Source organism: Podarcis vaucheri (genome assembly GCF_965113315.1).
Source record: "Podarcis vaucheri genome assembly, chromosome: 5".
In the NCBI taxonomy this organism is placed as follows: Eukaryota; Metazoa; Chordata; class Lepidosauria; order Squamata; family Lacertidae; genus Podarcis; species Podarcis vaucheri.
Genome location: NC_138763.1, coordinates 59,985,918 through 60,003,963, shown reverse-complemented (window position 1 = coordinate 60,003,963; position 18,046 = coordinate 59,985,918). Strand labels below are relative to the sequence as shown.

The 18,046-nt window shown below is 41.1% G+C and overlaps 2 protein-coding genes across 4 annotated transcripts in view; one reads left to right on the top strand and one right to left on the bottom strand.

Annotated features, from left to right (window-relative positions):
• The window catches only part of PTPRE (protein tyrosine phosphatase receptor type E), a 143,481-nt gene that overhangs the window by 109,389 nt on the left and 16,046 nt on the right, over positions 1-18,046 (bottom strand). The gene's annotated exons all lie outside the window — the stretch shown is intronic.
• Positions 3,322-16,466, top strand: CLRN3 (clarin 3). Its single transcript, XM_082222941.1, has 3 exons — positions 3,322-3,686; positions 8,022-8,201; positions 14,447-16,466. Exons 1-3 carry the CDS (start codon positions 3,458-3,460, stop codon positions 14,713-14,715), a joined length of 678 nt encoding a protein of 225 aa, XP_082079067.1. The 5' UTR covers positions 3,322-3,457; the 3' UTR covers positions 14,716-16,466.

Sequence of the window (18,046 nt, the reverse complement as noted above, 5' to 3'; positions counted from 1 at the left end):
GATCAAAAAACAACAACAGCTACAGTATAAAGGAAATAGTTTGATGCTATGATCTACCAGATTTCATTTCTTGATGCAGATGTGAATATTGGACACAAACACATCAAAACCTGCATCAATATAATCCAAATTTTCCAGTGAAACACCTTCTCTTTTTTGTAATTGGAGTTATACAAATATTCACGTACCCCTATTTTTAATATTTGTTGGATTTCCAAAATTAGGAGGGACACAATAGATGGACAAGTATATTGAAACACAGAATGGGTTTCAAGGGAGGTAGGCTATGATACCATCCTCTTACCACTGGGAACCGTGCTTAGCTTAAAAAAAAAAAAAGGTATAAAAGCTAGATTTTTTAAAAAAGTAAAAGAGAATCTCTCTGAATACTGATAGCACAGTCTTATTCATGTCTAATAAAAAATGTAAGCCCCACTGAGTTCAATGGGGTTAGCCTCCAGGAAACTCTGTATAGGATTGCAGCCCAAGTTGTACACCCAGATACTTGCACAGAGGGGGCTCACTTTTCCAAGAGATGCAACCTGCCTCACAGCCACCAGCACTGAGATGCTTTCGGAGTAGCGACAGCAGGTAAACGATAAACTAAATCAACTCCAGTTCAATACTGACTTGACGTAAACTGGCAGTTTGCACAAGCCCTAGCATGCAAACTTAGATGAGTATGGAAAGGCAAAGCACAGAAAAGCTTAATTCTGAGTAGTTCCTCAAGCAAATGGAACAGACAAGAGAAAGGTGCACGGCTCAAAACATGCATAATAATTCCAAGTGTTAAATTTTATGAAAAGTGTAAGGTGAAAAGAGAGTGAAAAATAACTCTCTTTGGCATTTTCACATAATGTGAAAAATAGCCTTTAGACAAAGAAGTGAGTGTGAAAATGCATGCAGAGCTCTACATGAGGCTATCTGACATGATGTGTAGACTAGGGGTTGTGCTGCTGCTCACATTGCTTGCTAACTCCACCTAGCCGCCCCCTGCCAAACTCCCTACTCCTCTGCCAAACCTTGTCCCTTGACACCTCTCCAAACACCAACCCATGATTATGTGAACTGCAGCATGATGATGTCCTTACAATTTTATTATATGCTAAGAAATACATTTATTTTAAAATTAATTTTCTCATTAACTCATGCGCCCCATAGCTCCCACAATTCCTTGCAATATGAAAGCACTCCTTCTTAATGCTCCACCCTTTCAGCCCCACATTCAAGTAACCACTAGAGAATGCCCAATGGACATAGCAATGGACATAAGTAGAGCTCCACCTGCCTGCCTGCTTTCTAACTTAGAGCCAGTCCATGGGGTGTTGCTGCCTGATGACTTCCTCTTCTTTAGTCAAAGTGGCTCCATCTGTCATTGGCTCCACCTCCTGTTAGTCACCTTACAAGTCGTAATGGACAGCAGCCAAGTGAAGAGATTTGTCTCAATCACCCTTTAGCCACTGTGTTATACTACAGTGGTACCTCGGGTTAAGTACTTAATTCGTTTCGGAGGTCCGTTCTTAACCTGAAACTGTTCTTAACCTGAAGCACCACTTTAGCTAATGGGGCCTCCTGCTGCTGCCGCGCCGCCAGAGCACGATTTCTCTTCTCATCCTGAAGCAAAGTTCTTAACCCGAGGTAATATTTCTGGGTTAGCAGAGTCTGTAACCTGAAGCGTATGTAACCTGAAGCGTATATAAGCCAAGGTACCACTGTATTTGTATCTTTCAGAATATGGGAATGACTTACTGGGGCCATAACCAAACTAAGCCTCCTAGAGCAGTGATGGCCAAACTTGGCCCTCCAGCTGTTTTTTGGACTACAACTCCCATCATCCCTCGCTAACAGGCCAGTGGTCAGGGATGTCCCTAAACACAAAACAGCTGGAAGGCAGAGTTTGGCCATCACTGTCCTAGAGCAAAAGAAGGCTTAGTTTGGTCAGAATCGAGTATACACTTCCAAAGTTAATTCTAAATACATTACTTCTGATAAATGAGCCACCATAGTCGCTAGAGAGCCATGGAAAGTTGTGTCCTGGGCTTTTTAGGCTCGTCTACCCATGTACTGTGGGACCCGTGTGGGACGCGGGTGGCGCTGTGGGTTAAAGCCTCAGCGCCTAGGCCTTGCCAATCAGAAGGTCGGCGGTTCGAATCCCCGCGGCGGGGTGCGCTCCCGCTGCTCGGTCCCAGCGCCTGCCAACCTAGCAGTTCGAAAGCACCCCCGGGGGCAAGTAGATAAATAGGTACCGCTTACCAGCGGGAAGGTAAACGGCGTTCCGTGTGCTGCGCTGGCTCGCCAGATGCAGCTTTGTCACGCTGGCCACGTGACCCGGAAGTGTCTCCGGACAGCGCTGGCCCCCGGCCTCTTGAGTGAGATGGGCGCACAAACCCCAGAGTCTGTCAAGACTGGCCCGTACGGGCAGGGGTACCTTTACCTTTACCTTTACCCATGTACTATCTGAAACCAAAGGAGTGCGTTGGTTGCCAGATGTGAAACATACTGGCATTATTTTCAGCTCTCCTACCCCACTAGTAAGCCAAACTTTGGCTTAGCTCAGTAACGTATGGCAGTGAAAAGGACCAGGAAGGAGCAATGCAGCTACAAGGTCTTCTCCGGAAGCCCACATATCAGCATGATCTGGCTAAGCCATAGTTTACCATGCTAATCTTTTCTGTATCGTTCCAATTTTAGTATATGTGCTGCCGAAGCGAGCACTATAGTTTACCAGGCTGAGCAAACCAGGTATCTCCTCCACCGTTTGGGAAGCAAATGAAGAAAGCTCTGACCAAAGGCAAGTCACCATTGTGTCTTTTACACATTTATAACAACAGAATGAATTGGCCCTATGTGTGTATATACTAACCCTTTGCTATTCCTTCTTCATGTTTTCAGAAAGCAAACACAAACAAGAAGCTGAGTTTCACCCCCCAAATGTACATTGCCAAAAAAATCCATATGTGCAAAATGAAAAAAACAACAACAACACTCAGTCTACAAAATTTGAGCTTTCTAATGAATTCTTTGATTATGCAAAGCTTTCACAGGAACACAGGAATATTGTTATATTGAGTTAGGCCATTGGTCCATTTAGCTCAGTGTTGTCTTCCTACATGGAGACACCAGTGATTTAACCTGAGATCTTCGGCATGCAAAACAGGTGTTCTCCCCCTGAGCCACAGCCCTTTCAGATCTTTACTGTTCATGGTTGGAGTGATTTTCCTGTCACTATGGCAACACTTTGCTGCAGACCAAAGTTCAATGATTTTACAACTTTATTACCACTGCTGTTAGTTCAAAGTTTATGGGCATGACTTTCTGCCAGCACAGATACCAGTAACAGGGTCCCCATTATTCAGCAGCAGAAGTGAAGCTTCTATTCACTGGATTTCTCATTTAGAGAACTAAGAATCGAGGAGGGAAATCTTACTGCACCTCAGAAAAACACTTTTCTGATAAAATGCCATCCAAGAGAAAATCCCTGATGTTTGCTTCTGCTTTTTTCACCAGTGTTATCTCCTTGGTGATAGTTTGCCTTGTTCTTGCAACCAAAAATTGGGTTTCAAGTGAGATTAAATTCGGTGACGTAAATTCCACTGAGACAATATTCATTACGTATGGACTCTTTGAAGGATCTTGTTCAAAGAACGTGCAAAATGGACTTAGTGTTGAGGATACCCCTTTCCAAGGTAACCATCTACTGAAGTAAATATAAAGAGTTATTGTTGGGAGCTGTTTGGTTTAATGCTGTCTGTTTACTTGGGTATTGTGAACCATGGCTTTAATTTCTTTATGTGGATACTTTTATGGAAGAGAAGAGTAACACCAGGAAGCAAAGAGCTGTAAAATAAGAATGGCAAACATTGTTACAAGCAAACTCTCTAAAAGAAAATTGACAAAATAATCCATGACTTACGGCATGAAAATGATAAGAATTAGCTGAAGCTGAAAGATAGTCACAGAGAAAGTGTTTCCAGGAAGATAGCTCTGTTTGTATTTGTATTCTCTTAATTCAAGCTATAGGTGATAGAATTTCATGTCTTGTGTTAATTCACCAATTTTCCTTCCTAATAATAGCCACTTTCACACCAGCAGCAGGGTGTCTTTGGATGTTAAATTTTGTGTCCATTTATTCTGTTGCACAAGGACTGGCCATTTTGTCCTGTGTAGAATGCAGAAGGCCATTGCTAGCATATCATAGAATTATTACATCGGAAGATTAGCAGGTGAACAAATGCCTGATGTCAGCCAACTTTATTAGGTCCTATAGTGGTCTTGCTGGAATACATGTTCTCATCTTCAATTTATTTGTATGCCAGTTTTCACGGTAAACCTTGCTCACAGAAGCAGAACTACATAAAAGAATTTTGTATATAAAATAAAGCATTGGCTAAATATAATTCACTGACAATTATGAAACATAATATTAGTATGACTTTTTTTTAATAGGCCAAACATCTCATATGCACTGGTTTGGGTCCTAAGTTAATTTAATTTAATTTAAGGAAGTTCACAGAAAGAAAGTTTCATGTCTACTCTTTCCCTGTGTGATCAGTAATAAGTGCAAGTGAGCCAACTGGAATACAATTAGATCTGGTTCACGGTTATCATTTGATAACAATGTTGTATCTTCTTCCTTACCTATATAGACTTCATACACCACAGCAAAGTCCAAGCAAGGTTTCTCCTTTGTTTCCTGAATGCTAGCTAGTGCCCTTGGTATTCTATGAATTGTTCATTTAGTTATTGTTCATAGTTCTGAAGGGCAAAGTTTCTAAAATGCTAGATGGATGCATACCAAATACATCTGAGTGAATAATTGATAAAAAGAGAGAAAGGAAAAGCCAAGGCTGAAATGGCTGGGAGAAACCACCATTCGCATCCTCTTGTCACTAGGCTTTTCACCAAGTAGTGCCATGATTTATAATGGGATGAATCCAGATCTGCTATGAGCGGAATTCTGCTAAAGGGATACTCCCACTTGAAAAGGGGGAAGAGAGGATTTTGGTCAATTTCCTCTGTGCCCCATGAAACGCTTCTCAAGAGAGAGTTGGTGGACCCTCCAGGAAAGCATGACAGGTGGGCTAGGGAATGCAATGGGGTAAGGAGAGATTGGCAAAAACTGCCTTATCCACTTTCTTCATCATGGAGCCCTGTGGATGGAAGGACTGCAGCATATATTCCACAGATGTCTTGATCTTAATGGGTACTTCTCAGTGAGCACCCTTTTATATCATGTAGAGCATGGGTAGGCAAACTAAGGCCTGGGGGCCGGATCCGGCCTAATCACCTTCTAAATCCGGCCTGTGGACGGTCCGGGAATCTGTGTATTTTTACATGAGTAGAATGTGTCCCTTTATTTAAAATGCATCTCTGGGTTATTTGTGGGGCCTGCCTGGTGTTTTTACACGAGTAGAATGTGTGCTTTTATTTAAAATGCATCTCTGGGTTATTTGTGGGGCATAGGAATTCATTCTCCCCCCCCAAAAAAAAATATAGTTTTCCCCCCACAAGGTCTAAGGCACAGTGGACAGGCTCCCTGCTGAAAAGGTTTGCTGACCCCTGATGTAGAGTTTCATCAAATTACTGAACATTGTATAAATGAAGACATTTTGGAGATCTGCTATTTTCCTTTGAAATCACTAAGTAGGTTTCAGTTTCCCATGAAAGTCCATTTTAAAGCCCAAATGCTTGTTTTTCACAGAAATTTGGTTTACTAAACTTTGAGTTCCTTCATTCAAGGATTTATTTTCTAAGTACAAAGTCTTTTAGAGTTTGTAAGTGAAACTATAGTGTCAGGTAGACTAGAACAACATAGTTGTTCTGTAATAATGCCATAAACTAGTCAGCTTTAAGAAATTGTAGAAATCCTGTGCCAAAATAGCATAGGTCTCTCAATGGGTGTCTAAATAAAGCCTCCAAGTTCAATGGCACTATATCTTTAATTGTTGTTGTTTAGTCATTTAGTCGTGTCCGACTCTTCGTGACCCCATGGACCAGAGCACGCCAGGCACTCCTGTCTTCCACTGCCTCCCGCAGTTTGGTCAGACTCATGTTTGTAGCTTCGAGAACACTATCCAACCATCTCGTCCTCATTCGTCCCCTTCTCCTTGTGCCCTCCATCTTTCCCAACATCAGGGTCTTTTCCAGGGAGTCTTCTCTTCTCATGAGGGGGCCAAAGTATTGGAGCCTCAGCTTCAGGATCTGTCCTTCCAGTGAAAACTCAGGGCTGATTTCCTTAAGAATGGAGAGGTTTGATCTTCTTGCAGTCCATGGGACTCTCAAGAGTATATGTTTAATTATATGATATTAAATACAAGCAACAGGGAGATTTTTTTTTATTTGTTTCCTGCTTGTGAATGTTCAGAAGCATCTGGTTGGCACTGTTGGAAACAATACACCAAACTAGATAGAGCTTGTTCTGATCCACTATGGCAGTTCTTACATCCCATGAATTTATATATTTGTTTACATACTATGGAAGCTGCAAAACCACATCCCCTGATGCCACATACTTCTCTATTGCATTGGGCACTGATCTCTTGTATAGAACTTCTGTTGATACAGAGCACAGTGCTGATAATGGTGAAGGTTGTGTCTGAGAGCAGAATGTAAGACACGCTGTAAAATTTTGTAGCGTGAATTAGATCGATGCCTTTATACCACAGTTCTTGGGCTGCAAGGAATTTGCTGGCAAGAGCAATTTGCTTGTATATTATAAGGTCAGTTAATTAGTAGCCTCACTGCAAACTAACAAAGACCTCTGATATTATCCCCTAAATTTATTGTGACTGCTACTCCACTGAACAGTAAACTTGATCTTCTCTTTTATGTCTTGGAAGTTAACAGTGCAAGGCATACAAAGCTCTATCAAAGTACTGGGCTCTTAATAGCCTGCCATTAATGATTTGTATGATGCAATAAACAAACGTGGCTTCTTGGACTCTTCCAAATATAGGCAGAATGAACTGGTTTTATTCTGAAATATTTATTTGACATACTTTGAATTGAGTTTTCATTCTGCCGGTACAGAAAAGGCAGCACAGACAATCTTGATTAGATTTAATTTGAAATATCTTGTTGAAACATGGACACTTCTACTTTTGCAAAAATACTTGTGAATAAGTTTTTTTTGTGAGGAAATTATAATCTCTCTTTGACACACACACATGTACCTTAGTTCTCAATAAGTGCTTCCTACAATGTGGGAAATGGATGGGCAAGGAATTATCAAATGAGATATTTTATCTTAAGGGGAATATAAATTGAGTGGTTAATATCTGCAATAACCGGTCATTATGCACATTCACTAGGCCACCTGGAGTATATGCACATAATCCTTCCATGAACAGGGGAATGTGCACAGTTCTATGTGCATAGGTGCATGGTTTCAGATAAAATTATATGAATGCCATGAAGGGGAGAGCAAGCATGATCGCAGCTCCTCTCCCACATACTCATACACGAGAGAGAGAGGGGTGTGTGGAAGGCTCATTTATCAACTGAATCACTGCTTCTGATATCCTCTATATAACTATGAAATGTAGTTCCTAGACAGTTTTGTGATGACCATAATCTTTTTCTATGCAACATCAAGAGTTATAAACTTGCAGCTGCCCATCTCCTTAGAAGCTTGTCATACTCTACTAGGTACAATGGTACATGCTCAGTTAGGCTGTTTTTCAAACGGGTATTCCTTCATGTCTAAATGTTTGAACTTCAAGGATAAATTACAAAAACAGTAATTTTTAAAAATACTGAAAGACTGAGGAGAAACCAAAAGAGCTAAACATCCAAGAATATGTATAAGTCAACTTGCCTGAATCCCAATGTAGAAGGGCAACTTCTCTAGAATCAGACATGTCTGATCATATTTGATAGCCCCCCCCCCCGTTTCTTAGCAATACTATATAGTTAGCTTTAAAAAAATTCCATCCATAGAAACCAGTTGACACAAGGTGATTTTCATCTGAAGTATTAATCACTGTATCTACTGATATTAACTATGCTGTATTATTTTTCAGTTGTAGATTTGCTGGAAAATACTAAAACGAAGGGTTTCAACACTGTGATTATTATTCTGCTAGTTCTTAGTTTGATCAGCTCCTTCCTCAGTTCTGGATTTACATGCTACAATGCCGTTAGCAACCCCTACCAGACCTTTTTGGGCCCTATTGGGGTCTATACCTGGAATTCCATATCTGGTAAGTAATATACATTACTGTTGTTGTTGTTGGCATCCTTCTGTCTCATTAGACAGTGAAGGGGTGCACCTTTGGGGTGAAGTCAAACCGTTGGAGAGTTACAGCACCTGCTGTGGCTGGAGAGACCAATATGGGAGAGACATGTTCTATTGTAGGTGGGGCAGGTAAAGGCGTCTGGTTTTGTTACTATGGGTACACTATGGGTTTTTCTTCTCTCTGTGTTCCTCCCAGCTGTCATTTCTCCTCTGGTCACTGCTTGTGGATACGTGACCCGACTGTCTCCAGGCACTGTGGCCGTCTGCAATGGATTCCCACTGGGTGGGGTCAATGTTGCCAACCTTCTCGTTACATTTGCAGATATCTTTGTAACATTTGCTCTGCCAATGGGCCTGATGCCTTAAACCAGCTTCCCACAGAGTATGTCCCTGGGGATCTTGCCATCTTCCATTCTGTGGACATGACCAAGCCAGTGTGGACATACGGTTTTAAAAATATGATATTGCCAGTTTAAGGCCAGTGAGACCATGCACCCACTTTCCCTTGGTCTCAAGTTCAAAATCCAGATAGGGAGAATGAAATACCTGGGAGCAGGAAAGATGACTTACATTGTCCTGGTCAATTTTGCTGTATGGCCCGAGAAACCCTCCTCTGAGATGCTATACTTATTTGTTGCTTACATCTGTAGCTGGCAGGAAGAGTCACACAGTGGGAGATGAGGGCTTCCTCTGATGCAGTAGGGGTCAGAATGGTACTCCTGCTAATGACTTGCAGTTTTTGCTAGCATCCCTGTGATTGATGATGATGCCATTAATGAAATTTTTTTCCAACACAAATTTAGAAAACAATTCACCTACTTCGTAGATGTTTAAAAGGTAGCAAGAAGTGTTTTGCCTTGGCAGCGTGGCTGTAGTGAATGAACTGATTTTGAGAAGAAACTGCTTGCTTAATTATTTATATATCAGCATATTTCTGGGCCAATGCTTCTTTCTTTCTAAAAGGCACTCAGAGAGACTTACGTAGAATATCATGTTAAACAAGGGACCTCACAAACTTTAGCCCACATATCTTTTCTGTTGTGTAGTGCTGTTTTGACAGTGTAGTTTGAAGCAAAAAGAAAGTGGTGCAGTGGTGCAAATCTCAACATAACAGTGGACGAATATTTTTTTCCTATTCTTTATCATGTTATTTTTATTATTTACTAAATTTGTTGGTTGCTTTATCTTGTCCAGGGCAGCCCAAAGAGGCTTACAACCAACCAACTAAACAAACAAACAAACAAACAAACAAACACCTCCATAGATGCATTAAAAGCAAAGGGGGGAAATAACTACATTACTAACATCAGGGGTCAGCAAACTTTTTCAGCAGGGGGTCGGTCCACTGTCCCTCAGACCTTGTGGAGGGCCAGACTATATTTTTTGGGGGGAAATGAATGAATTCTTATGCCCCACAAATAACCCAGAGATGCATTTTAAATAAAAGGACACATTCTACTCATGTAAAAACAAGCTGATTCCTGGACCATCCGCAGGCTGGATTTAGAAAGCGATTGGGCCAGATCTTACCCCCAGGCCTTAGTTTGCCTACCCATGAGTAACATCCTACTCTCTTTTAAAAGGCACAGATAGTAAAAGCCCACTGATAATTAAAGGTCAAAGGCTTGGTTATAAAGTTATGGGCTGGTGCCTAAAGATATGTAATAATGGCACCAAATGAGCCTCCTGTCCACAAGTGGGCAGCCATCGCAGAAAAAGGAGTTCCAAATCCAGACTAAGACACCTGAACTCTCTTGTCACTTAGTCTCATTGTAGTGTCACACACTAAAAAAAAACAACCACACCCCTCCACGGAAAGACAGCTTAAGAAGGCTCCTTATGCTCCTTTTGTTTGCAAGAAACAAAAACAGCTATGGATTAAGTCGCAGGAAGATTATTCTAGCAATACAGTGAGGTTCAGATGCTTCCTGCAGAAATACAGGACCAGGGATTGCACAATGGTTTAAAAACTGGGAGAAAAATTTGGCACAGCACTAACTGCATCAGGTAGATCATGTATATGAAATTTCCAGTTATCAGATCAACAGGGACCATTCTCATAAACTATAGAAATTGGTGGCTTATAACAGCAGACCATTTTTGTGTGTGCACTGCAGAGTATACCAATAACTGCAAATTGGGAGTGCCTTCAAAATTCATCTATAACACCTATTTCCTCTGCAGGTGTGCACTGCAGAGCAAACTGAGTAATAGCAGACAAGCCATCTTTCAAGGAAGGTTGTTCAAAGTTTTCATGGAGGTACCCCTGTAGAGCTTCTTCAGATGCCCCCGAGTTCATATTCGAAACAGAACAGAATTGAACAGAATTGTGACTGTAGATTGCTATCTTCTAATTATTTGATCTGTATTTGATCTCCTTGAGATGTAAGACTACTGCAGAGAAAGACTAATAGTTGGAGTATTGTGGTCAATAGCTGCAATCTCAATGAGCTGTGTATGGCTAGACACATGGAAACTGAATGCAGTCAGTGTTTTTTTCTTTTGTTTTAGTTTTTAAATTACAATAGCGGCTCCAACAGCTGCAGAAGCAAGAAGTGCTTAAATCTCAACAGCTCCTTTGGATTGCAGCCAATATTTCTTAAATAAACTCAGTATTCCACTCATAATACAAGTGTAAGCAGAATCCATTTGTACAAAGATACATCAGCTTTATCATCTCCCTACTTAAATTTAAATATTATACATTTTATTTGTGGGTTTAATGAACGGTGGAGGTTGCATATAAACTAGCAACACTTGAATGAGAAGTCTCTTTGATTAGGCTTCTGAAACAAAACTATTAATCATAAGCATTTGCTTTCACTACATGGCAGCAAAATTGGAATATGCGATATAAATTAACTAACCATATGATAACAATAGTCAGCAGGTATTGTTCAAATAAACACGTAACAAGAAAATGATCATTAGGGCCAGCTCTACCATTGGGCAGAGTGAGGCAGCTGCTTCACATGGCAGATGTTCAATGGCAGTGCAATATCATAGAATCATAAAATCATAGAGTTGGAATAGACCACAAGGGCCATCGAGTCCAACCCCCTGCCAAGCAGAAAACACCATCAGAGCACTCCTGACATATGGTTGTCAAGCCTCTGCTTAAAGACCTCCAAAGTAGGAGACTCCACCACACTCCTTGCCAGCAAATTCCACTGTCAAACAGCTCTTACTGTCAGGAAGTTCTTCCTAATGTTTAGGTGGAATCTTCTTTCTTGTAGTTTGGATCCATTGCTCTGTGTCCGCTTCTCTGGAGCAGCAGAAAACAACCTTTCTCCCTCCTCTATATGACATCCTTTTATATATTTGAACATGGCTATCATATCACCCCTTAACCTCCTCTTCTCCAGGCTAAACATGCCCAGCTCCCTTAGCCGTTCCTCATAAGGCATTGTTTCCAGGCTTTTGACCATTTTGGTTGCCCTCCTCTGGACACGTTCCAGTTTGTCAGTGTCCTTCTTGAACTGTGGTGCCCAGAACTGGACACAGTACTCCAGGTGAGGTCTGACCAGAGCAGAATACAGTGGCACTATTACTTCCCTTGATCTAGATGCTATACTCCTATTGATGCAGCCCAGAATTGCACTGGCTTTTTTTAGCTGCCGCATCACACTGTTGGCTCATGTCAAGTTTGTGGTCTCCCCACCATTATCCAGAGTCTTGTAAGCCAGCTTGCTCTGCACCCCCAAAGATAGCCTGTTGTTTCCAGGTTTGATGGAGAAAGGAAAGCTGTCATTTAATCAGGGTTAAATAAGATACAACTACAAGTTCAGTTGGATTCTATGAAAGCTGCTGTTCCACTAGAGTAACAGATTTCTAGTTGTGCAATGGAGCTCTCTTCTCCTCTCCCCTGTAGCCTCATATGTACTCCAAAAATCTGGTTCAGAGGGTCAGAGAACTTTCTGGAGCATATTTTGAGGGCATTTGGGGAGGGAAGTGGAAGGCTTGTTGCATGAGTGGAACTCTCCACATACACTGTTGGATACAAGCCTGGATGAAATGAGATGGTACCATCTTACCCATTGCTTCAGGCAGCAAAATGTCTTGGGCCAGCCTCGATGATTACATAGCAATGTCCAAAATGGCTCTGGGAGAATGTGACATCCCAGGATGCCCTCTGGAGGAAAGACATTTCTCCTGCCTAGATGCAGTGGGTGTTACTCCCTCAAACAAGTGTATGGGAACTGCAACTAACATGATGCCCTGGCACTGGTGGATGATTCATGCAGCTCTCATCTGGTAATCTAAGGGCCCAAGCTGAAGTGCTACACAAGATCTGTGAGTGGCTCTCTTGATGTTGTTTTCAGATTTTGAAGCAGCAGTTGGGAACTCTGATTTTGATCAAAGCAGAGAAAAAAGTAGGGATTAGTCATTTCCCCCTGCACAATTTCCCCCAATCTATGTCATCCACACATCCCAAAGCTATTAGCCCCCTGAGAAAGATGCAGGCAGGAAGCAGGTGTCCCGCCAGGAGGCAATCTAGAGCATGGAAATGGCACAGAGAAGCTTAATTGCTTGCCCAACGCTGCTGTGATGGCTGATTTGCCATCGCTCCTTTGTGATATTGGTTCTAATAAAGGTGTTATGCTGCTGTAACTTCTGCATGTCTTTTCCCTAATTGACCAACAAAGGTACCTATGATGTCTGATCTGTGGCAGTTATGATACACACAACTGTCACTTGATGCGTCACACTGCTCTAGTAAATACAGATATCAGATTTCTTCAATATAACGCTGTGTCATTTATTTTACAATCAGAGGGTAGTTTTAGCATTTACTTTTACGATGGTCCTATTCTGTACTAGCTGTCTCCCACACAAATCCCATCTGCACTTTGCCTCAGGCTGAGTTTCCACTCTCCTACATAAAACCTCCCAGACATTTTCCACCCAAAACATAACAAACCTGTTAAAGAAATATCACCACAAGACCGTTGCTACATTTTGAATTTTAATAAAAGTTGTGAGGTTAGTAAAGCCTTGAAGAGGGCGGCATGAGAACTGGAGTTGCAAAAATAGGGCAAAACTTTGCTAAGAGAAAAATCCACAATACATCAGGTTCTGTAGAGGAGGGGAGAGACAGAGAGAGCAGATTTCTAGACGTTTCAGAAAGTTGAGATATGTTAGAATGCAAGATGAACTCCATCAAATATTTCCCTGGGGGTATAACCCTTCATTCCCCTATTTGGCTTACATCTGGTTTCTTTTGATGTACTTTGCTATCCTTGTGATCTTGCTACGGAAATAACTCCAGTTCTTACACTAAATATGTCTCAAGAGGCTCCTGCTTTTTCTAACGGCAAGCTTTGGACTAAAAGAATTTATTCACAGGGAATGGGGGAGCCTGTTACAAAATATACCAGCATTAGATCGTTCCCATATAATATCTTTTTTTGTTGAAATATGGTTCTTACTACCAGAGTACTTTACTTTTCTGCTTTCCAGCTTAATAGTTCCATTTGGAAGTGATTTGGTACCAGTAGAGGAAGATTTCTGAAGCACTGTAAAAATGTCAGGTTCCAGTGTCAGATGAAAATCAGGATAGTTGGTCCTAAATTTAGCAGCCCTGCACTGAGTTTATGCCATTTTAGGCTTTTTCCAGACTTTAGAGCCTTGGAAATGGTGGTATTTCCAGATTTGTATAATACCTAAATAGGGTTTATTCATCACTTGTATTTCAAGATAGTCCCAATTACAGTCTGATTCTGAGCGTATTTACTCGGCATCAAGTCCCACTGCATTCAGTGGGGCTTTTACACAGGTAAGTCTGCAAATGCCAGGCTTCAGTGGGAGCACAACTTTCTGCTGCTTTCCAAAACTAAAGTTAAGTGTCAGGCATTGGAGCGCAGACTGGAAAGGACATGTTTTTCCTTTGAATTGTGATAATCTGATGTCCGGTGATAAAAAAAAAAATGAGAGTGAGGTAGGCTAGATTGCATTCCCTACCAATGATTTAGATAAAATGGAGTGGGGGGAGAGGTCAAGACTTGTGAATTGCAAAAAGAGAATTTCCCAATAATTCAAGCACTGCTCCACCAGCCTTGCCCTTTCTTCCAACCCCACCTAAGCCTCTGACAGCCTTATTCTGCAAATTTTGTTGACAACAGAAAAGAACTTTGAAAAAAATATTCATCTGCCTACTATCACTTTCCCACACTAATATCAGAAATATTTGCTTTCCTTTTTATTTTTAAGGCATCTGCTCCCTCCTGGGCTTGTTTCTGTTTCCTGCAAATGTGGAAGTGAACGAACTGTCCGTTGAGCTGGCTGCACCTTGCGGTCCTTCAAAAGGAGCCACACTCTCTAACACATATGGATATTCATACTGGATCGTGCTCCTTATAGTCCTTTCAAATGCTGCAGCTATCATTATCATTGTTTTCTACCAACGTGCAAGGTATTCGAAAAGGAAAGAGCGAGAGAGACCCATGGAAATTGCACCCAAAGATGGCATTTTATTTTGATGGAATCTGCTGCTTAATTTCAAGGGCAAGTGTGCAGTCTAAACCACCATCATTTACATGTATGTCAGGCCCATTGACTTATGTAGGGTGGATAATTCAGCACAGGGTTGCTACCTATATGAATAAAATAGAACAACAATGTGGACGATTGGGGTTGATAAATGGAAAAGTGATATTCTGTGTTTTCCAGCTGTTTGCTACACTATAATTTATTTCAGATTCTGTCCACTAAGTAAGGTCTTTCTATAGGTCTGTACAACTTGTAACTCGAAACCTGCTATATATTTGATTCTGTCTAATTGAATCTACAATTACATTTCACTTACTATGAGGTTATGTTGGACCTACTATTCTAGTATACCTGCTCCTTTTACATAATATATGTTACTTAATGAAAAGACATAGTTGTGAACCCAACCTTGTGTATGTTACCCTTCATCAACCTGGTCACTCCCAGATATTTTTGACTACAACATCCATCAGTCCCAGCGTCCCATTTACATGTAAATTGTATGCTGACCAATGCTCCATTGAGTTAGCTAGTAATTTGTGGCTTACTCAAAAGAGTGCTGGAGACTTAAGACCACAGAGCAACTTTCCTGGCAATACTAATCTTTCAAATTTTTCAGGCTTTCCTGTATGTCCTTTAGATCACTAGTCTTCAACAGGTGGTTTGGGACCCAGTCGTGAGCCAAGGTGGGTCACAACAGGAGCACTAGCACCAGGCAAATGTATGGTAAAAATTTAAGAAATGGGTCCCCAAATGCATGTTTGGGTTAAAACTAGGTCCTGGATCTGAAAAGGTTGAAGATACCTGCTTTAGATTAAAGGTTCTACATCAATGGCATGAAGCACATTCGTGCGCCTGAGAGCCCCAAGCTGATAATTTTCTGAAAGGAGATTGAGATCTGCATTTCCTGCTGGTGGTGATTATTATATGAAATTGGGAAATCTCCTGAGGCTTGTCCACCACTGATAACAGTCTCGTGCTGCTGTACAATTGCTGGAGCCATGCTGAGCCACTTATTTTCAAAAACCAAGACATGGATTCTCTGATAATACAAATGCTCTGCTTCTGTCATAAGGTCTGATTGTAGATTTAATCACATTGCATGATGGATGTTGGCTCAGCAAAACAGTGACAATTGCTCGCTGAAGCTCACTGTGAAATTTTTGCAGCTCAAGCAGAACTGGCAAATGCTTGGCTGTGTGCCAGTTTCGCTTGTGGGGGCAAATGTCTGATTATTTTAGCCTAAACATCTGCAGCGGCAGAAAGTAGTTTTTACGCTGTATAAAATCTTTAGTTATCTCTCAAAGGATTGATTCAACATGAACATGTGGAACTTACCTTGGTTGGGTACAAGCCAGTCTTGTGGCCCTTAAACTTCATTGTTCGATGACTACTGTTCCAGTTCACTTGATCTTCACAAAGCACCACATTTTCTTACTTTACAGTCACCGCAGCAAAGGGGAAAAAAAGCTTCAAAAGCTTCTGAATGCAAACTCAGCTGCTGCATTTGACCTCTGTGACCTTGCTGCAATGAAGCTATATGCATACATGGAGGAGGAGGAGAATAAGCTACACAGAAGGGCTTCTTGAATGTTTCCACAGCAACTAGACACGCTGCTGAAGTGGCAAGCCACTTTTCAATTCAGAACTTGCAATATAAATTTAAAAGTGGTTTGCCTTTTCAGCATGTGGTAGAAATCCCCTCCCCCTTCAAATATCTAGCACTCCATCCTGCCCCCCTATTTTTATTGCATTCTTGATATTTATTGAAAAAAGAATTTTTTAAAAAAATTACAAAGAAAAAAGACAAAAACAGAAAAAGAAAAACAGAAAAAGAAAAAGAAAAAACAAAACCATCATTTTCAAATTCTCGACTTTCATTACCTTCTTTCCAGAACCTCCTCCTCCTCCCATCTCTTGTATCTTGATTAATAATTGTCACTGCAAATCCTTTCCATAATTCATAATATTCTGTCATTACATTACCTTACTCTATTTTCATCTTATAAAAAACCTTAAATCTTAAAACTTAAATCTTATTTTTACCAGCTTCTCATAACCATTACCTTTTTACCTAATTCTTTAAACATTTTTACAAGAGCCAAGTAATTTCATTTCAACATTTTTCCATCGTTCATAAAACATTTCTAATGATAAAAAAGAGAATAAAAACAATCCAATCTTCTTCCAGCGTCCCCTCCCCCCGGTCCCGGGATTGCCAGTCCTTTTTATCCCATTAGTCTGGCACATTAACCTGGTGATCTTATATCCGAGGCCTTCAAATCTCTTTCATGTCCCTTCCGCAACTCTTCTTCATATTTTCCTTTCATTCGTGGGAACTCCAGCTTAGTAGTGTTTTTTACCCTTTTCAACAAATCAGCCCCTTTCCCATAGTCCAGACTAGCCTCCATGTGGTATTTTAAGACATGTTTCAAATTCCCTCCAAAATTGGAAGTCCCAACAGCTCCAAACCTCTGACGGCCCATTGCCAGACTCGGAAAGTCCAAACATCCCTGCATAGGGGGGTCAGTCCAACCCCCCATTTCCAAATCAGTCCAAACTTTGTCTTTCCAAATCCGTTTTTTTCCAAGTTCATTTGTCAAATCCAAAGGCTCATTTTCCTGCTTGGCCAAAAGTCCCTCCATCTCAGGCACCCAAGATTCTGCAACATCCTCTTCTATCATCTGCTCTGTCAGGACACACTCCTGTTTAAGTTCTTGGGTGGGCTCCATATAATTTCCCACTACCTGTTCAAATGTTCTGGCCGCATTAGTCATCAAATCCGTCTTCTGACTTAACTGATCCAATAGGGCATTTATTTTACAGAAAGCACCCAACAGTGCTTCTGAAAACATTGTCCTGCAAGGTCAGAAGTCCTTTCCCACGGTTGTAATCTGGCAGCTGCAAACTCCCTAAAATTGGTTACAGTTTCACAGTCCCCCTCTAGGGGGAAACTTCTGATTGTTCTTTCTTTTAAGGACAATAGCAACAAAGTCTCTTTTTAAAAGATATTTTGTCAATATTTGTTCCTTTAAAATGCGAAAGGAAACACTGGAATCACAATGTTACTCTTCTTTTAACTACCTGTCAAAAACATTTGTCTCTGGTCAATGAGCTTCAAAACGTCAATTCTGGCACCCCGCTCCAGGGTCAGGACGGTGGAAAGTTACTTTACTTTAAACTCACTTCTGCAGGCTTAAACAGTCCAAAAAAGGTCCCCCTTCTTCTCCTGCTACCGAAGGGGGGGTTCAACTCTTTTAAATGGTGAAAACCAATCCTTCAAAAGTAATTTTCTAAGCTCTGGTTTACGTTGTCTTTGCT